Here is a 20975-nt window from a genome sequence, read left to right as displayed (position 1 = left end):
ACAAGTTGAGGCGTTTTCAAAAATGCAGTTTATTGTCCCATAGCTATATTTACTGTCTGAGGGTAACTACAATAACAAATCAACTGTAGCGATTAAGCTAAGAAATATTGTGCTGAATAAACACAGGTGCAGATCTGTTAAATGTGGTGGTGCAAGCTTTATACAACTGCATGTTCAGTGCTTGAAATCTGTTCTCTGAAGTGCCATAAACTGTAGCAGGTTCCTGAAGTATTCTTACCACCTTGAGCTCCTGATGCATTGAGGATTTATTTGCCTTTTGGAATCTATAAAACCTTTTTTTTTTTTACATTGTATTAGAAGGCAAAGTAATATGTCCCATTGGAAGAAGTGAGGTTACCTTTTGTAGATGACAAATAATGATGTAGACATTGCAAAGAGATAACAGGCCTCAAAGCAGGCGCTAAAGACTTACTTATTTACCTTTGCCTATGTTGGGGGTCAAGGGTTTTGTGGGTGCTGTTCTGTATTTGGTGTTACCTGGTTTTAATTGGTAGCCTTTATTTTATCATAATTTTATTGTCTGTTGTGATTTAAAATTTTGTAAACTACTTTGGGAGGGTTTTCCCTAAAAGTCAGCTTATAGGTCTTTTAAATACATACTTACATACATACATACATACATACTGGTCAGCTGCACTTTAAAAAAGTATATTGTTATTTAAAAGGAAACAGAAAGAAAGAAAGAAAGAAAGAAAGAAAGAAAGAAAGAAAGAAAGAAAGAAAGACAATTGTAAATGTTTAAAAAGAAAACAAATGAGCTTGATAGACAGACAGACAGACAAACAGATATCTGCTGAAGCATGGTGGGAAGAATACCAAATCAGTATATCACTGTAATGCTCAGGTTGTTGATGACCCTTAAAGCCTAGGGCTTTGTAGGTCTAGTTGTAGGCCAGAAAATCTGGAGGGCCACAAGTTGCCCATCCCTGCCCTAAGATTTGATGGAGATGGTCTGTGTTTTATTTGCTGCACCTGTCTCTGTTTCTATTATACTATAAGTCTTGGGGGAATTTTATTGTATTTTATGGCTTGTTTTAATTGTTAACCATCCTAAGTGATACTTAGCACCAGAAGGGCGAGATATAAATAATAAAAATAATTCAACTTTGATTGGAGTGCAATCACATAGCATGAAGAAAAGGTACTACACTGTCAGTATATGTGACTAAAATGACAGTCATGTTTCAGGAAAACACTTAATCAATGGTTCATTATTCACAAATGAGATCGACGGACACTAGTAAGTGCATCCGAATCATCTTTCTGCTTATAGGCACACATTTGTTTTTTTTATGTAATAATGTCATATGTCATATAAGAATACATAGCTGATATTCAGTGTCTTGTGTTTGAGGCCTGCCTTTCTGTATAAAAGGAAAATATGAAGCTGGTCCACAGTTATTCTCACATAGAGGCTTGAGATGAACATACCAAAATATTAAAATGGGAGAGCTTTAGGCAATGCAGTCATCTTGACCTGGTTTGCACGTAATTACATCCCATGTGTTGTCTGGGATGGACAGCAGCAAGTAAATGCGCTGCCTCCTGCCTTCTTGCCACTTCTGCTTTTCATCTGGTTTAACATTCCTGGGTTGTCTGCTGTGATGTCCGAATCTGGCGCTCTGGGTTGTTGAGGGGGAAACAACCCAGAGTTTGTTGTTGGGTTAAAACTCTGGGTTGTTTCCCCCTCAACAACCCAGACTGCCAGGTTCAGACGTATTAGCAAACAGCTCAGGAACCTGGGTTGTTTGCTAAACCGGATGCAAAACGGAAGCAGCAAACGGATGGGAGGCTGTTGAATACCTTCTTCAGTGTCCTTTTGTCACACAATGACCTGGTTTGCAAGTAACAATCAACCATGGGTTAATTAACCTATGGTTGATCAGGGCCGCATGCATGCTAGCTGCCATGCATGCGGCCCTGATCAACCATAGGTTAATTAACCCATGGTTGATTGTTACTTGCAAACCAGGTCATTGTGTGACAAAAGGACACTGAAGAAGGTATTCAAAAAAGGCAAGAAGTGCTTCTCTCGCTGAATGTTGGAAAGTCATATAATTCAACAAATGGAGGAATGGGTTTTGTGAGGAGCTATCCATGTGAAGAAATGGATTAGTGGCTTTCCTGATCTATTAAGAAATATGTAGGCTGGGCCAGGGAACAGTTGGCACCGCCATGAACAACTGTCTGCCCCTCTTTCAGGAGAGTAATGTCTTTTGCCCTTTGAGATCATAGTCTTTGGCTAAATTGGTAGTAGGAAACTTTCTGCCAAAACTTTCTTTGAGCAACATGCTGAAATAACGTATTTGGGGAAGAACTTGCTAAACGTAATAACCCTTTCAATATAATGATACGGTAAAAACAGGATGTACTTGAGTACGAATTCAACAGTAGTAATCCTCATCCAGTGTAGTAATCCCTTTAAAAACTTTTACCAAAGTTCTGTTTGTCTTCCTTGTTTTGTCAGGTTTTTTTTTTTTTTTCACTGAAAAATCTCTTGCCCTTCTGACTGATCTTTTCTTCTTTATACCCTCTGCAACAGTGTTTTCGAGCGCTTTGCTGCAAAGGACCTCCACCACCACGACCGGAATATGACTTGGTTTGCATAGGTCTCACTGGTTCTGGAAAGACTAGTCTATTGTCACAGCTCTGTAGTGAAAATAGAGAGAATATAGTGTCAACAACAGGTAAGCTAATGCTCTATGTAACTTCTTAAACTAGCTATATCTTTCAAAATTCTTGCAAACCTCTGTGGTTTATTTCAGGCCCAATTAAAAAACGCTTTTAAATTATGCTTCACTTCAGTTATGTTTGGCTCATTCTTTAATTAAGAAATAATAAATCAGATGTAAAGCTGTAGTGATTAAATACAGGCTGCTGGTATTAATTATATTGCTCTACACACCTCAGCGTTTTAAATTATGCAACTTAAATAACATCTCAAATAAATTAGCTGTCTATTATTTTAACCTCACTCTTCTACTAACCATCTCTCCTATTTCTCTGGCATGGTTTGCATGTAACGCTAAGCCACCATGCCTTATTTAACCTGTAGGGCTTCATAGTGTGTGCCGGCCACCATTCTGAACATGAAAGTGGTAGTGCGTGTACCGTAGCTTGTAGTGTTATGCGAACCTGGATGGTATGGGTTATGCAAGGATTAAACCCACAGGTAACCCAAGAACAATCCATGAGGAGGCTTTCCATCTTACCTCTTAAGTCCTCATCATACCACTTTTGTGAAATGTGCAACACAGCAGTGACCAGAAACGAAAGGCCACAATTATCAAAGTATGATCATAATTGGTCATGTCCCAGAGAAGATGCAATAACTCAAGATCAAATCTATAACACTCAGATGAATTTTGGGTATTAAGGAATTCAATCAAAAAAAGATACAATAAATAGCTGAACTTGTAGAAAAGATGTTAAAAACTCATGATTTCTGAAGGGTCAGCTATAGAAGCAGTGGAAGCGTGTGAAAATTAGTCCAGAGGCAATTGGGTGACTCAGAGCCAACAGTGAAGTTTCCTGCATAGCAGTGACTACTCTTTTTCCATATTTGAGCAGTGAAATTGTCCGGAAGAAAGTCTGTGAACACGCTTCATCTCTAAACCTGGAATCTCTGATGTGGTGCCACCTCTCTTGGTGCCCACCAGGCTTTCCACTCCTCCTGATTTTTTCCCCTTGAGTATTTTTTACATTAGTTTTTAATTGGAAAGCTGGCATGCTGCAAAGCAAAGTGCTGCTGTCCAGAACCATCTTTATTTCGATTCAAAAGTGTCTTGCGTTTTAGACCTCAGACCCCATCTCTGCCTTATACTTAAGCTTTGGGGCAAGTTACATTTCATTTAGTCTCCCCAGTTTGCCTTCTGGGAATGAGTGTTCTTTGACCAACCATAGGAGCCACTTTACAAATGGGAAAGCCTCACTGATATGGCAGCCATTTTATGACAGCACCCATGACACTCAAAAAGGTTAGGGACCCCTACTCTAAAGATAGCCTGCGCTACAGCTGATGGGTGCATGGGAATTCGGGAAGCATCACAGTTTGGCCTCAGTCCTGAGCACTGATTAGTGTTGAAGAAGAGAAAGGGATGTGGGGAAGCAATAGTTACTGGATTCTTTCCTTACAATTGTGGGGAAGATACCTGTACGGAGGTTTGCCGCATCAAACTGCCTCACCTTCAGGAACTGTTTCAGCCTTTTTTGGGACAACCATTTCCTTTCCAGGTTGGTATGCCTCCCATACTTTGTCTTCTGCCGCAGGCCTCCACCAGTGCATACACACATCTTTCCAGATTTAAGAGTCAAATGTGTGTCCAATTTAATCCTAAAAAAAACATTATGCCTGAGGTATCACTGATAAGATGTAATGATAAATCTTTCTGGGGTTTGGGAGGTTTTGAATTTTGCATTTAGATATCAATTCGTTCAATTTTCCATTACAGAGAGATTAATTGGATTTCACAATGTGATATGAACTGAAAGAATGCAGAGAGATAAATAAAATTGTAAAGGAGCTGATTTAAAATAGAAGAATCTTCCATCTGTTTTTTGAACTCACTTGCTAGTGTAACTTATGTTCTGGAGCAAGGATACACTTTTTCAAACCTTATTTTATTTTTTGTGGTTGTAACCTGGAAGCTACCTCTCTAAAACAATAATTTTAAAGATGCTCCCAGGTCTGTTAAAATTATGTAAAATGCATTTACACAATTTTGTTTCATATAGCTATGTTTCATGGTTTTGAATAATTCTAAGTATTTTTGGCAGCATAATGCATGCCAAAGCAATGGAGGAAAGGGAAGGGCCTGGGATTAGGGAAGGGATTACTGAGAAAATAACTTTTGAAACCTTGCCCAGACACTTTAAACTTGCAAGATGTTGAAGGTGCAAACCAGAGAGGAGTACTACTACTATTAACAAATGTACTGCTTTGGATAGTCTCTCCACTGCACAAGTTAACTAACTTTTTTATTTCTAATTTCAGGTTTTAGCATAAAAGCAGTGCCATTCCAGAATGCCATCTTGAATGTAAAAGAACTTGGAGGTATGGCACTATTAATCAACTGCATATCTGACTGGTAGCTTTCCATTTCCTTTATGTCTCTATTTATGATAATAAATAATACTTAATTCTTATCAACTACCTGGAACCACTAGACCAGCCCTCTCCAACCTGGTGCCCTCCATGGCCATTGGCCATGCTACCTGGGGGTGATGGAAGCTCTAGTCCAATACAACTGGAGGGCACCAGGTTGGAGAAGGCTGCTTGAAAGGTTATAATCTAAAGCAGACATAATGCAGGGGGGAAATAAATGAGGGAAATTTAAAATAGCAGGTGAACTGCTGAGCCAAGAGTGGTTGGAGTGGAGAAGGAAAACGGTCAATTAGAACAAGCAGAGGTGAAAAGGTAAGTTAATGATTTTTTTAAAGGTGACTATATGTAGATGAAGCAGTGTGAATGACTTGAGGTATGGGGCTGTATTCCCAAAGTAAGGTGTTACTATAGAAACAATATACACATGTAGAACAATTCTAACTGATCTGGCGAAAGCCATATGTACATGCTGTTTTAGGAGCGAGTTGAAGCCATAAAATCTTACTAATCTTTCCTCGTTCCCTTGGTTATCATTTAGCCCAGCTATAAGCTCGGGCTGGGGGAGGAGGGGAGGGAGAGAGAGAGAGGAATCCCTCATTACTCATGAGTAGCAGCAAGTGAAGCTTGTTGTATCCAGGCCTGGGAATGAACGTTAGGAGCACATAATCCTTACCATATGGAAGAGACAAGCATGAGGAGCCACAGAATTCTTCTGTATCCAAGATTAAAATCTGACAGGAGAATAATTCCAACATACCCCCAAAAGTGTACCTCTTTCCCCAAAAGACAAGAAGTAGCTCTGCTTATTTCCAAATGAATCTGAATTTGATCCCCCTAACACCCACCCACTTCAGTTGAACTCCCATTTGCAGCCTGGCATCATGGAGGCTTGCAAACAAAAGGCATCAAGTTCTCTATAGCCCATGAGAGGTCCATGGGAGTATTTTATTTGTTTGTTTGTTTATTTATTTTCTTAACCGGCCACTGGGCAATATACAACAGTACAGTTTAAAACAGTAAAATTACACATTAAAACATCATATTTCTAAAAATACCCTAACCCAACCCAAATGCCTACCTGAACAACCACGTTTTCAATGTGTGGCAGGAGCTCATTAAAGAGGGGGCATGGCGGAGTTCCCTAGGGATGGGGTTCCACAGAGTGGGGGCCACCACAGAGAAGGCCCTCTCCCTCGTCCTCACCAGCCTAGCTGTCCTGGCTGATGGGACAGAGAAAAGGCCATCTGAGGCTGATCTTGTTGAGTGGCCTGTCTGGTGTTGCTGGAGGTGCTCCTTGAGATAGGCTGGGCCTGAACCATATAGAGTTTTAAAGGTCAAAACCTTTAGTGAGCCACTGCATCTCTACTTGCAGTGCACATCTCTCATAACTTATTTATATACTTAAAAGCATGAATAGGCTATTTGTCCTCTACAAGAAGCCTGACCCACTTCATGTATTATGTAGAGAGGAATTATTGCATCACTGGCACTGCATCAGGATTACTGCTAGTAAAGCACTAAAAATAATATCCAGACAAACAATGGGAGAGGAGTTGTTCGCCTCTTGTTGGCCAGTGGCCAACATCCCCTTCTTGGGCAAGATGCTTGAGCGGGTGGTTGCAGGACAGCTCCAGGCATTCTTTTTTTCCCCCCTAATACTTTTTATTCTACTTTTATCTTTATAAATGAACCAAAGAACACCAACAACATAATCATCTTCTACAGTTTCCAACATTACAGTATTCTTAAGAGGACCCATCAGTAATGAAATAGAGAAAAAGAAAGAAAGAAAGAAAGAAAGAAGAGAGAATGGCAAAGGGGAAGGAAACAGAAGAAGAAAAAACACAAAAACAGAAGAAAACAAAGCAAAATACAAACAGAAGTTTACATAACAAACTGAAATTTAAACTATATTACACATAAATTTCAAATATCACTCTACTTAAAAATTATACCAATCTTATAGGTCAATGCAGCATAAATAATCAATTTCAATATTGTATCTTCAGGCTTATAACAAAGAAGCAAGCTTACAATTTATTTCCATTGGCCATATCATGCCTTTTAGCTACTATATAATGATAAAGCTTAAGAGCAACCAGTCAGAAATATTTACTAATCGTAGTATTATAATATTGATAATACTGATAATAATAGTTAAAAAGAAAAGAAAGGGATTATAAAGGATAAAAAAATAGAACAATCACTAATATATTTTATACTATCTATACTGTAGGTAGTATCGTGTCTAGACATATACATGAGTATGCACATTTCTGTACACCCCCACACAGAAGATTTAAATACAATCTATCATATCTATTTTAAGAGAAGTAGGGGAAAAAAAGGAAAAGGATGGAAGAAAAAAAAAGCGGATATATATAATCAGCTATCTCTGGCCTAGCCTGGATCTTGCAGACTAAACATAGCCAATTGACAAAACATGTTTGTAAATTCCAGTTCATGGAGCTGGAAAAGAAGTCTCGCGTGCTTTTCTGATTAGCCATGCCTCCGCCATTTCGTCGTTTAGAAACTTCTTCATCTGACCTTCGGAGAAAATGCAAAACTTAGAAGGATATTTTAAATGATATTGTAAATTCATTTGTTTTGCCAGGTTTCTTGCCTTGGTAAATAGCCTTCTTTTATCAACAACTTCTTTGGTGTAATCCGGAAATAACATAACTCTATCTCGTTTTGATCCCCAAAAAAGATTTCCCCCCTGTCATGCCAAGCGCAGGATATGATTTTTTGTGGAGATTCTTGCAAATTGAACTATAATTGTATAGTCAGTCCCTTTAGCATTTGGCACATGGAATGTATGCTCAATGTCAAGTACATAATCAGATGACAAAGGAAGTATCTCATGCAGGAGCTTATCTACAAAAATAAGCAAATTTACATCAGTAGATAAATCTTTGATACCAATAATACATACATTTGCTCTTCATGTGAAAGCCTCCAACTGGGAGATTCTTGCAGCAAAATTGTTATGAAAAGCTTGCGAGACGGTCTCCTGCGCTGCCACTCGACCTCGCAGCTCGTTAACCTTCTCCATTTTTTGCCAAGAGTTGTTAATTAAGTCCATAGCCCCTTGCAGGGTGGTGATGGAATTTTGAATTGTATCCAGTTTCTTAGCCTGTTCAGCAAATTGCAAAGACAAAGTTTTTATCAGAGCAAGTAACTCCTCTGTATTTTCATCGCTTCTCAAAGCCTTTGCCAAGGGAGGTGTGGGAGGCGTCAAGGGCACTCCTATTCCTTTTCTCTTCATTGGTGTTGCCATCCTTTTTAAACAAATCTTGTAGGTCCTCAAATATTGCTGGTATTCCTTAGTCCATAAACACTAAAAACTACAATGGAGCACGTCAGCCCTAAATCCTCCTAATTAGATAGGAGTTTTCAAAACAACTTTGAGCGGTGATTAAGCTCTGGCAGACTTGCCTCAGAGCCCAGCCCCTCTGCTATTTCGCAGAATGGGCTATTCTTCCAAGACTTCATCCAGATACTGTTCTTGCCTCCCCTTTTCATTCCAGGGGAAGATGAAAAGGTTTTTCAACCTTTTAAAAGCTGTTTGAGATAGCGTCCCGCGGAGACTCCGCAGAACGTCGCCAGGGCGACATTGGCTCCGACCGGAAGTCCACAGAACTCGGCTCCAGGCACTCTTGAATGAAACTGATTATCGAGATCCATTTTAATTGGGCTTCGGGCCTGGTTTTGGAACAGAAACTGCCTTGATTGTCCTGTGCGATGACCTCTGCCGGGAGAGGGACAGGGGAGTGTGACCCTGTTGATTCTCCTGGACCTCTCAGCAGCTTTCAATACAATCAACCATGGTATCCTTCTGGATAGGTTGTCTGGGTTGGGAGTTGGAGGCACTGCACTGCAGTGGTTCCGCTCCCACTTGGATGGCCGATTCCAGAAGGTGGTGCTGGGGGATTATTGAATTGAATGTCATTTCTAAACATGGGTTTAATGTATTTAATCCTATTAATGTTTTGTTCTATTTAAAATTGCTGCTTTATTTTTGTTTAATTATCATTAAAGGGGCTGACAACATCAGGAAGTACTGGAGTCGTTACTACCAAGGATCCCAAGGAGTAATATTTGTATTAGACAGTGCCTCTTCAGAAGATGATTTAGAAATTGCTAGAAATGAACTGCACTCTGCGCTTCAGCATCCACAGTTATGCACTTTGCCGTTTTTAATATTGGCCAATCACCAAGACAAGCCAGCAGCTCGTTCAGTACAAGAGGTATGTTTAACACAGCAAGATCTTGTGTGTTTTTAGTGTTGTTTGAGTGCTGTGATGGGAAGGACATCAATGTGTGTGTGTCTGTGTGTGTGTGTGTATGTGTATTTTGTGTGATATACAGGACCTATAAGGGTTAGATGCACAGAATTGTTCTTTCACCTTATCATGCTTAAGGGGGAAAATATGCTTTAAGCTGCCTCTACTAAATAGCGCCTGTGTGCGTTGTTGGTTTTAATCGGGGTGGTGGTGGTGGTGCTATTAATTTAATCTTGTTTTCTTTTTTTGCAACAGCCTTAACACCCTCCTTGTTCTTCCCCATTGCTTAAATGGGGAAGAACAAGTTTCTCTATTACAGAAACTTGTAGTATATATGGTTTTAATGACCTTGAATATAATGTATTTTGTTAACGTTCAGCTTGTAATGCTGGCATATATAACATACACTATCTTTACATTGCTGCAAATTTTATATATCCTCTAATTTACTAAACTCTATCCCCAAACTCTGTTTTGGCTCACATGGGTAAATAACAGCCCATTTGCAGACATTGCATGATTTGGGTCTCCTCTGACAATTAACTAGATCTGTCTCTGACACATGCCTTGTTTTCAGATGCCCCTGCTGATGTAAATTGTATTAAATATATGTAATTGCTTATATATGTACCTTAATATTTATGTGCTTCTAGTAGAAGTTTTAATATGCATTCACCTTTTACTTTTTTTGTTGTTGTGTCCTATTCTTACACGTTCTCCCAACCAAGGGATGGATCTGCCTATTTAACTTCATACCTACTTAACTCAATGAAAAGGGAGTTCAGGATTGGTGGGAGTTTTCTAAAAGCAAGATATTGAAGGCAGAATCACAAACCATTCCAGTGTGCAAGAGAAATGAGAGGTATCACTGTGTACTAGGACTGCAAAACACCATTTAGTGGTGGCCAGCATCCTGATAGATGGTGGGACTTTCAAGAGGTTTTCATCCCTAGATCTCAAATAATAGGAAAGAACATAAGGCACTCTCTCAAGCATTCAAGACTCAGACTTATGAAGAGTGAGCACCAGCACCTTGAATTTAGTCTGGAAAGAAATTGGCAACCAGCAGAGCTTGTATAGAACTTGTGTTAGAAGTTCTCTGTGGTAAATATCACAGATTAACCTGCCTACTGCATTCTGGACTAGATGAAATTTCTGAACTGAGCATATATTTTCATGGACTATAGACCACTTTGTCATATGTGTGGTTACATGCATCTGATGAAAAGGGGCTATGAAAATTAAGCCACAATAGACTTGTTAGTGTTCGAACTGTCACTCTTTATTAATTAAGAATACCTTTATAAAGAGTTCACAAAAATACATTTGTATTTTAGCTGAGTGGCAGAGCACATGCTTCACATGCAGGAAGTCCCAATTTAAATCCCTGGCATCTCCAGCTAGGGCTGGAAAAGACTCATGTCCGAATCCTTGGAGAACTGCTGCTGGTCAGTGTTGACAATACTGAACTAGATGGACAAGTGGTCTGTCTTGGCAGCTTCCTATGTCTCAGAACAGCTTTTTAAAAGACTTGACTTCTTGTAGACTTCACAGAAGTAGCAGCATGGAGAGCACAGGAGAATGAAGAGCACTTTTAGCTAAGGAGACAAATAAGCCCAAGATGTTTATTTGTTTCTAATGTATTGGAAAATTAATGTTAATGCAAAATGCAGATGATGCATATAAAAGTACACATTTATTGAAAAAGAGGCATTTATTTTTCTGTTAGCAAAGATGTTGCCCTTACATTCCTGATTATTATTACTTTTACAAGAAATAGACAGAAATGTAATCTGGTATTTAAAAAACACTTCTGAGCATCTCATAAACCCTATTCAGGTGTTTTAAAATCCTAAGCATGGGTAGGATATGGGGATACATGTGACAGAGCTGGCCCTGCCCCCTCCATCTCCTTGTGTTGATGGAGAAGGTTGAAGAGGAACCATAACCATGTTCTCCACTGATGGTGTGAAGCACTATAACTTCGTTCTCCTGGACATCATTACAATTTCTCTTCAGACCTTCCCCATCAACATGGGATGGTTTGGAATAAAAGGGATGCTGGCACATGCATCCCCATATTCCACTCATACTTGGGATTTTATAATTCCTTCTAATTATTTCTCATTCCCTTACCCAATTCCCCATATAACAGCAACCCTTCATACAACTTTACATGTTGCTTTGACACAAGGGGAAGCTACTGCTGATGGGGGTGGGGGGAATCAGGTGATGTTGCTGAAGAGAATTCTTTGGCGTGCAATTTGATTTTGAGCAGATTCATATTGGATGAAGTAGTTCTTAAGATAAACTGGTGCTAGGCTGTTTAGGATTTAACAGTCAAAATTATCTTCTGCCTTTATCATAGGCACAGTGGATGGCCTTGGGCAAATACAGTGCCAGCTCCAGGCTTTTGAAGGCCCTTGGGAAGTCACCCTCAATGGGTCCCCTCCCTCAGTGAATCTACCTTCTCAGCGCCATTGTCACCAGCTGCTATTGCTCCTCCTCATCTTTCTCATAATTGTTACCACTTGCTTGCTTGACAGGTAGAGAGAGCCAGTGAGCAAGTAGGCAGTGGCATCTACTGTGCTTCCTTCTCATCACCACCACCATTGTCTGGGCCAGAGCGAGAGGAAGCTGAAAAAGCAGGTTGTAGTGATGAGGAGGAGGAACTCCAGGGGACTCTTGTTAGTTGACCCCTGCTGGGGGATGGGCCCTCGGCAGGTACCTGACCATGCCTTGCTTGATGCCAGCCATGAGCAAATCACCATTTCTCAGACATGATTAATAATGGAATAATACTGATCTCCTTCAGAGATAGCTGGAAGATCACTCATGAAGACTGAAGAGCATTTTTCAATCTGAAATGCTGTGTAAATAATGAATACTAGTTGCAAAACCCTTTTGCCTAGAACTGCACAAGAGCCAAGGAGATTCTGCAACAGCTGTTAGTGATATTCGCTTGTGGGAGGTGTATTGTAAGTTTTCCAAATTTGAAGCTTTTTTAGCAAATATTTTTCTCTATATGTGGCATTTTCAAAAATAGCATTGTACAAATTATTTATCCAACCCATTAAGAAGAAAACCACATGTAACTTCATTTGAAAACCAAGTAATCAGATCCCAAATTGTATGATAGTATTGCTTGCTTATGTGGAAAGTAACGTCCTTGCATCTCATTTCCTTTTTAGAGCCGTACCAGTTTTAAAGTGTGTTAAAAGGCTGAAAGTTTGTAGCTGCTCTGTTCCATTGCTCACTGTTTCTTGCCTTTGAAAGGTCTGACATTATCATTTTTCATTTTATCCTCTTAACAAATTAAGCTAACACTTTAGAAGTCTGCTGTTTCTCTTAACCATATGGTTTGTACTGTAGGCTCTTCACAAGGGCAAACCTTCCCTTGGGGGCATATTTAATATTCACTAAGCTGTTTCAGACACTGAAGAAGTGGGGACTTAAGAAATGTGACTCGCTCACTTTTCTGTATCCAGCTTGTAACTTTACATCCAAAGCAGGGGTGCTTGCTTTTCCAGTGTGATTCGTGTGTTCAGAATCTCTGGAACATGATGATCTCCCTACAATGAGAGAGTGCCTGCTCAGATGTTACATTAGAAACTAGCCTTTAGAAATATGCTTCTGAAATACCATCTTATTTTTTTTAATGTCCCCGTTTGTTCCAGTGCAGGCTTTTCATACATGGATGTCTCTACTCTGTTGTTAGAACCCAGATGGAAGCAACCTAAAGCCACTTTAATAATCAAGAAAGCCTTTATTTACACAATATCCTGCTGTTCATCAGTGTATGTTGTATCCTCTCTTCAGTACATTAAGTTCCAGCTCTCAGTCCTGATACATTATTGAACAAGCTGGGTTTTTTTTTTTTAATAGATTGAGAAACCTCACTGCTTCTTAAGGGTGGCTGAGGAGCAACAGCCTCTTGGATCAAATCAGTTTGGCTTTGGTTTATTAATCTGAAAAAAAAAATCTTTCCAGTCTTAGCGCCAAGACCTTAGCTATTTTCTTGGCATCCAAATAGATCAGTTGATGGGGCTGTATGATGAGCAAAGTGTAGGCTCTTTCCCAGTTAATTAAGCATTCCATTTTCTGCTAATTACTATAATGCAGGCTTTGTTTTGAATGGCATCCAGGAACCTTTGTCTGAATGGTTCTATAATGCTGTCTAGGAAGCTCTTATAGATACCCATTGAAAATGTACTCCATTGAAAACCCATCTGGGCCTTGTGCTTTCCCCCCTTTTTAATTGCCTGTTCAGACTTTTTTTCCTTGTCAGCTCACAGTTTTGTGTGTGTGGCAAGCTTGTCCATTCTGGGCAGTTTGATTTTTATCTGGGTATTCTCCAATGGGTTTTGTGTTGCAGCAGTGGTGGTGGTTGTTATTTTGGTGTACAGGGGCCTGTTGGTAGTTGATGATGCAGATATGATTCATTGGCATATGACACACAGATTGGTTAACTATTTGCCTTCTTGGTTATCCATGCATATAACTTTTGGACACATTTGAGATTTACTTGGGGCGGGGGTTAAAAATACAGATGAATTCTCTTATCATCCTGCTAGTTCCATTAGTTCAACTAGAGCACGATGCGTTTTAATTCTGGTGAAAATAAATGTGAAGTGTTTTCCTTGCAAGCCTTATATCCATCCTAGACAGATGTGTAGCATAAGGGCATCAGAATAGGAACCCAGTTACAGCCCTGGTATCTGAACTAGAGTCTTGAGCCCGTCAACTATGATTTGAACGCCCTTGGCCAAGACAACTTCCTTGGCAAATTCCCTCTTTTTATATCCCTTATCCAGCCCTAACCACACCCAAAGCCTACCCCCTTGATGCCTTGGTAGGTGAGCTTACTGAGTCATGTCAGGCTCCTGTAAATCAGCAGACCACCGCTCTGAACAAGCTGTTGGGCTACTGTTACATATGGTTTCATGTAAGATGCAGTTTGTATTTGAGACTGTATGGCATTGTATTTAACACAGTGTACTTAACACTGATGATTTTAAGCAGATCTCTATTCAGTACAATATTAATGAACTGTTGTCTTTGGGAGAGAATAAGGGGTTATTTTTAAACACAAAGCAAATGCCATATATGTTGGTCACATGCTGGAGTTCTTTAAAGGGTTGGCTACATTTGGAGACTGAGAAGCTCTGAATATATCCCGTATTATACTGCAAAACTGAAAGGAAAGAAATGAAGGGTGTTGTGTGTTAGGCTAGAGTATAAAATTTCTTTGTTGCTTGCATTAATGTGAATGACATTGCTATCTAAAACTTCATTTTCCTTTAATTGGCCAGACCTTTGAATCAGTTCAGATGTTTGGCATGTTCTGCCTATTTGTATTGAAATATCTGCTTTGATCATTACGCTATAGCCATCAAATGTGATCTGCACATTCATGACAGAGCTTTACATCTCAGCTGTGAAAAGTGGCCTAATAATGTACCCAGTTTCAAGGTGGGATGGTAGTGAAAAGGCATTTTGTAATATGCCCTCACTACATGTAATCTCCTGTTGATTGAGTTTAATCAATGGTATGGTTGAGGCCCTGGTCTCTGCTTGGAATGAGATGACCTGGGTTCTCAATTTAATCACTCCCAAATGGCCTCGACCCAGTCAGAGAGCTCTATCAGCTCCTTGTTATTCTGGGGAGCTGAGGGCAATGAAATGACAGGACTGGTGACTAGAGCAAAAATGGTGAAAGACTCGTAATGAGTATAACTGAACACAGTTAATAATCCGTCTTTGATCTTATTCTGTGGCAGTGATGGTGGCAAAAAGATCCTACCTCTCTTCCACCATTGTGTTTGCTCAATGTCATTCTGTGGAGCTCATTTGGATGGTGAAGGTCCTTTCAGAAGTAGACCCTGGAAAGCAACAACCTGAGCCCTCAAAAGTCTACTACGACCAATTTATTAGACATTTGGCAGATAGAGTCACTCAAATCTCTGCCAAGTTAGACACCATTGTTTTAATGTAGTCAGAGACGGATGTTATCAGAGTGCCATCTAGTTATATTATTATGGATAATGTTCACCTTGTACATTTTGAGGATGTGGAGAAACTGCTTAGAAGACTGACACCCACCACTTATTATCTGGATCCTTGCCCATCCTGGCTTGGCTGGGTATTTGGACCTTGGAGGCAATTAATGCCTTCTTGAGAGAAGGGGTGATCCCCCACTAGCTTAAAGGAAGCAGTGGTAAAGCAGCTAATGAAGAAAGTTAGTCTAAATCCTATGGTTTCTGATAATCACCACCCAGTCTCAAATTTGCTGTTCTTGAGCAACAAGTGTGTGGTGTCTTCTCAACTAGTGTTGGATGATGCTGATTATTTGGATCCATTCCAATCCGGGTTCAAGACTGAGGTCAGAAAGAGATTTTGTCACCCAGTAGATGAGTTATACTGGGGAATCGACAGGGGGACTGCAACCCTGTTGGTCCACCTGGACTTTCAATACTGTTAGCCATGGTATCCTTTTTGATTGTTTTATCTATGTTGGGCACAGAGGGCTTGGTGTTACAGTGATTCTGGTCTTTCCTGGAAGAACAGTCTCAGAAAATGGTGCTTAGGGATGCCACCGGGTTCCATCTTCTATGCTTTTCAACATCTACATGAAGCCACGGGGGAAAGTCATTTAGAGGTTTGGGCTGAAGTGCCATCAATAGCAGCTTTTAAACTGAGCCCTGGGGGGAAAGCCAACAGGAGCTGGGAAACATCCTGTTAAGGTTGAATCATTCCTAGGGGATGAAGGTGAAAATGTTTCTGATTGCCCAAATTGTGACATGGAGGGAATAGGTCATGAGCATATGGTGAAACATGATAGCCAGTCAAAGAGGCTTAAGGACCATAGCAGAAGGTGGCAGCTTGGGTGAGACACCATGTATAGGTGTTACTATGTAATGCTAGAGTTGGTGCCTTGTTTTAAAGGATAACTTAGATATAATGGGCATAACAAACCTGGTGGAATGAAGTGAACCGGTGGGATACAGTCATCTCTGGAAATAAACTCCAAGGAAGGACAGGGAATGGAGTACTGGAGGTGGTGTCACTCTGTATGTCAAAAAGGGCATAGTGTCAAGCAGACTAGAAAACCTAAAATGGGCAGACTCCTCCACAGAAGTGCTGTGGGTGACTGTACCAGGCTCCAAAATTAATTTAGCACTGGGGATGTGTTATCATCCTGCAGAGCAGAACAGAGTGATCTCAAGATGGAAAATGAAATTGGAGGCATCCAAATGAGCAAGTGTTGTAATAACAGCTGACTTCAATTACCCCCCCATTGACTGGATAAATGCATATTCCAGCCATGACACAGAAGTTAAATTTCTTGATGCTGTAAACAACTATGCCCTAGAATATTTGGTCATGGAACCGACCAGAGGGTAGGCATTAGGGATGTCAGAGAATTTCGCCATAAATCTCGGGGAGGCTGAATGCCAGCACATTCGGCCCCCCGAAATCGGTGGCGAAACGGTCTGCCCCCCCGCCCCCCCCCCCCCGGGATGGGACTTACCTTGGGCGAATCTCCCTGGCGGCGGCGGTTCAGCGGTGGTTCGGCGGTGGCGGCTGCGGCGGCTGATCTTCCGACCAGCTGCCGCCGCCATTTCCAAGTTTTAAAAAAACAAAAACGGGTTAGGCTACGTAAAGATTTACGTAGCCTATCCCAGCTAGATTTTTAAAAAATACCGTGATAGGCTACGTAAATGTTTACGTAGCCTATCACGGCTGAGTTAAAAAAAAAAAAAAGACCGCACATACGCAAATGGCGGTGCCCATGGGTGCCGCCATTTGCGTTCCTTATTTTGGCACATCTAGTCTACGTAAACATTTACGTAGACTACGGCGAAAATAAGGGGAACGCAAATAGCGTAGCGTCTACGCTATTTGCGTTCCCCTTATTTTCGCCGTAGTCGACGTAAATGTTTACGTAGACTAGACATGCCAAAATAAGGAACGCAAATGGCGGCGCCCATGGGCGCTGCCATTTGCGTACACGCGGTTTGGTTTGGTTTTTTAACTCAGCCATGATAGGCTACATAAATGTTTACGTAGCCTATCACGGCTGACTACAGGGATGCAAACGGTGGCGGCTACGGCCGCCGCCATTTGCAGACCCGGCCGGCCAGGATTCGCAGCGGGAGGGACGGGGTGCCTCCCCCCGGCCAGAATTTCGGGGGGGAGGGACGGGGCGCCTCCCCCCCGGCCAGAATTTGGGGGGGGAGGGACGGGATGCCTCCCCCCCGGCCAGAATTTCGGGGGGAGGGACGGAGCACCTCCCCCCCACCGCGAATCAAATTTCATAAAAGGTAAGTGACTTTCGTACATCCCTAGCTAGGCATCCCTGGATTTAATCCTAAGTGGTTCTGCCCAGGGTCTAGTGTGACATGTGAGTGTTATCAAACCAATTACAAACAGTGACCACATTGATATCAGATTTAATATATATTCAAGTGGAAAATTGCCAAGGAAGGACAACACTGTCACATAAGAATATAAAAAGAGCCAGGCTCGATCAGACCAAGAGTCCATCTTGTCCAGCATTCTGTTCACATAGTGGCCAGCAGTTGCCTGTGGGAAACCCCCAAGTAGGACATGAGTGCAGTAGCATCCTCCCAGTGGTGTACTCCAGCAACTGGTGCACATAGGCATACTGCCTCTGATACTGGAGGTAGCATATAGACTTCAGGACTCATAGCCATTGGTAGCTATATCCTCCATGAATTTGTCTAACCCCCTTTAAAGCCATCTAAATTAGAGGCCATCGCTACATTTTGTGGTAGTGAATTCCATAGTTTAAATATGTGCTGTGTGAAGAAGTGCTTCCTTTTATTTCTCCTGGATCTCCCACCAATCAGTTTCATGGGACGACCCCAGGTTCTAGTACTATGAGAGAGGGAGAAAAATGTCTCCCTATCCACTTTATGCCACACATAATGTTGTACAGTTCTGTCATGTCTTCCCTCACTCATCTTTTTTCTAAGTGAGGATGGAGTTGAGCTAAAGAAAGGCAGAAAAAAAACAGGGAGTTGAAGGAAAAAAGGGTGTGGGGAGCTAGTGAGGGTGGGAGCTCTGAAAAAACATCACTGGACCTAACAAGATAAAGTGAGAACTGATCATGCAGCAAGCTGTTAAGTTGGCTCAAAGAGTAGTCAGTGACCTGGAAAACCAAGGCAAGACCTGTGGCAATGGTGATGGAGATATGGAACTGGATAGTGAGGGGCCAAGAAGAAAGTGGGCCTGCTTTTTCCAAACAGTAGGACCTAAGAACAGAATTGGGTATGTGAATAATATTTCTTATGGGCTTCTTTCAGATTCAATTGATGTTTGGAATCTTCTGTTTCTGTTGAGTGGTATGTAATTCAATACACGTAGCGCAAATCAAACATTATTTACATTTTCCTAGTAACATGAAATCGAAGCATTTGCATCCAGTGTGAACTGCTCTTCCAAGTACATGCTGGTATAACAAGACAGACTTGAATAGTAATGTTTTGCATTTACATCATGCACTTCAAGTGTTCACATACATACAGTAATTCTTATAACTAGCCTTTTAAAGTAAACAAGGATCATCACTGTCATATTGTCAATGGTGGGTTGATATGAGAATAACACCTTTACAGAACTCACCTTGTGAATTTGTGGCAAGATTTAAATCTGGGACATCTCAGCTCACACTTCAAGCCGTTATGTTTCACCAGTAGTTAGACTAGAGGTATAGAACTTATTTTGATAACCTAGCCTAGATGCTTAACATAGTATCTTTGTGTATCTGAGTGAAGAACATCAAGCACTGAGGTTGCATATGGATGGGAAGTTTGAATAGCATCCTTCAGAAAATCGAGTGAGGAGGTAGCATAATCTGCACCGCATTGTGTGATCTGTCGATACTGGAATGCAGCTTTGTTTCTCTTGTTAACATTTTCAGAGTGGTAGCCATGTTAAGTCTGTTATAACAAAAACAGAGTTAACGTGTGCCTTGTGATGCCTGGAAGACTAAGGGAATCCAATGTTGTCCATGTACTAGCACAACAGGAAGCTAGCAGGTCTAGAAGCAGGTCTATGGTTCTGGCCCAGCCTATCTTAAGGAGCGCCTCCAGCAGCACCAGACAGGCCACTTAACAAGATCAGCCTCAGATGGCCTTCTCTCTGTCCCATCAGCCAGGACAGCTAGACTGGAGGGGACGAGGGAGAGGGCCTTTTCTATGGTGGCCCCCACTCTGTGGAACTCCCTCCCTAGGGAACTCCGTCATGCCCCCTCTTTAATGAGCTTCCGTTGTGCATTAAAAACATGGTTGTTCAGGCAGGCATTTGGGGTGGGTTAGGGTATTTTAGAAAATGTTTTTATTGTAGAATTTTATTGTTTTCAGCTGTTTTATTGTATGTTGTACATTGCCCAGAGTGGCTGGGTGACCAGCCAGATGGGCGATTAATAAATTTAATAATAAATAATAAATAAATAAATAAAAAGAACACAAACGCTCATTTCCAGAATGGGGCAGGTCAGCGAAGACTGCAGAAGGGAACACCACTGACATGTCCCATTCTGGAAAAAAAGCACTTCTGCTCATTTCTGGGGTTGTTGTGGGAAGTTCTGGTTCCTGTTGCACTAACAATGGGTCCTGTGGGCGCAACAGAACTAGGTGCAGTGGCTGTAAAACAAATGTATTTTGGCATAAGCATCCGATGAAGTGAACAGTATCCATGAAACCGTAATAAATGTGTTAGCCTTAAAGGTGCCACAAGACTTTTTGTTGTTGTTTTTCTTGCTAAAGATCTTGTACTTTCAACAAAGACGTACAAGGTTTTGTGTCCTCCTACATATCTCACTCTCAGTCTCTTCCTCCTGTTTTGGGGTCTTAAAATTTAATCACCTTGCAATCCTCTTTTAGCCCAAGCTAAACCTCACTATTTCAGAATCTTGACATCTGGCTACTTGACAATTCCATCTTGAGGTCCTCCATGACATGGGTCCCATCAGAATATGCTTGAGTTCAAGGTGATATGATAGGGCAAATTCAGCATTTATAAAGAAGAATTAAAAATGCTGACCCTGACATTCCAGGGAAGACTACATGCATATGTATGGGAAATGCGTGGAGATTAGAACCGGAACAGTGAGTCTCAACAATGAAATGAAGTATGACAGGACTGCTGGTCAGTGCTTGTCCTAAGGCTGTCTTCTTGGTATTCTTACAGATACTGTGCATTAGAAGAGCATACTATATACTGCTACTTGTGTGAGTACATTGAACATTTAGCATGAATGGCAAGTACTAATTCTGATTTATTTGTGCCACTCACCCAACATGGTCAAAGCTAGTTTATATAGTACATTCTAGTATAGTAAGAGTTTACTGTATTATGCTTACGTGTAATATTTAAAAGACTGAAATGCTGTATTTAACACTGTCTTTTTACTTGCACAAAGAATCTCTCAGGCTATATTTTAAGCTATAAATGCTGCTGTCAGATGGGCAGTATTGAGTTTTTGAATTAAAAATAATGCTAACGGCAATGTCTGTCCCATTATTTGTTCTGAAATG

At 40.9% G+C, this 20975-nt stretch overlaps 1 protein-coding gene across 14 annotated transcripts in view; it reads left to right on the top strand.

Annotated features, from left to right (window-relative positions):
* Positions 1–20975, top strand: part of ARL15 (ARF like GTPase 15) — a 447774-nt gene that overhangs the window by 303783 nt on the left and 123016 nt on the right. For 11 of the 14 annotated variants that reach the window (XR_014787587.1, XM_084833225.1, XM_084833216.1 and 8 more), the window contains 3 exons: positions 2564–2708; positions 5015–5074; positions 9167–9375. Coding sequence is in view for 13 of the 14 variants with exons in the window: in XM_084833225.1 (XP_084689351.1) it covers positions 2564–2708; positions 5015–5074; positions 9167–9375 (414 nt within the window). In the remaining variant the exon portion in view is untranslated. Of the gene's footprint in view, positions 1–2563; positions 2709–5014; positions 5075–9166; positions 9376–20628; positions 20670–20975 lie in introns of all 14 variants that reach the window. The other 3 variants (XM_084833222.1, XM_084833224.1, XM_084833223.1) reach the window with 1 other exon arrangement.

Source organism: Heloderma suspectum, chromosome 2 (genome assembly GCF_057233095.1).
Source record: "Heloderma suspectum isolate Gila_16-S chromosome 2, 16-S_ref, whole genome shotgun sequence".
NCBI lineage: Eukaryota > Metazoa > Chordata > Lepidosauria > Squamata > Helodermatidae > Heloderma > Heloderma suspectum.
The sequence above is the reverse complement of the archived record's forward strand: the minus strand, read 5'-3'. Positions and strand labels throughout refer to the sequence as shown.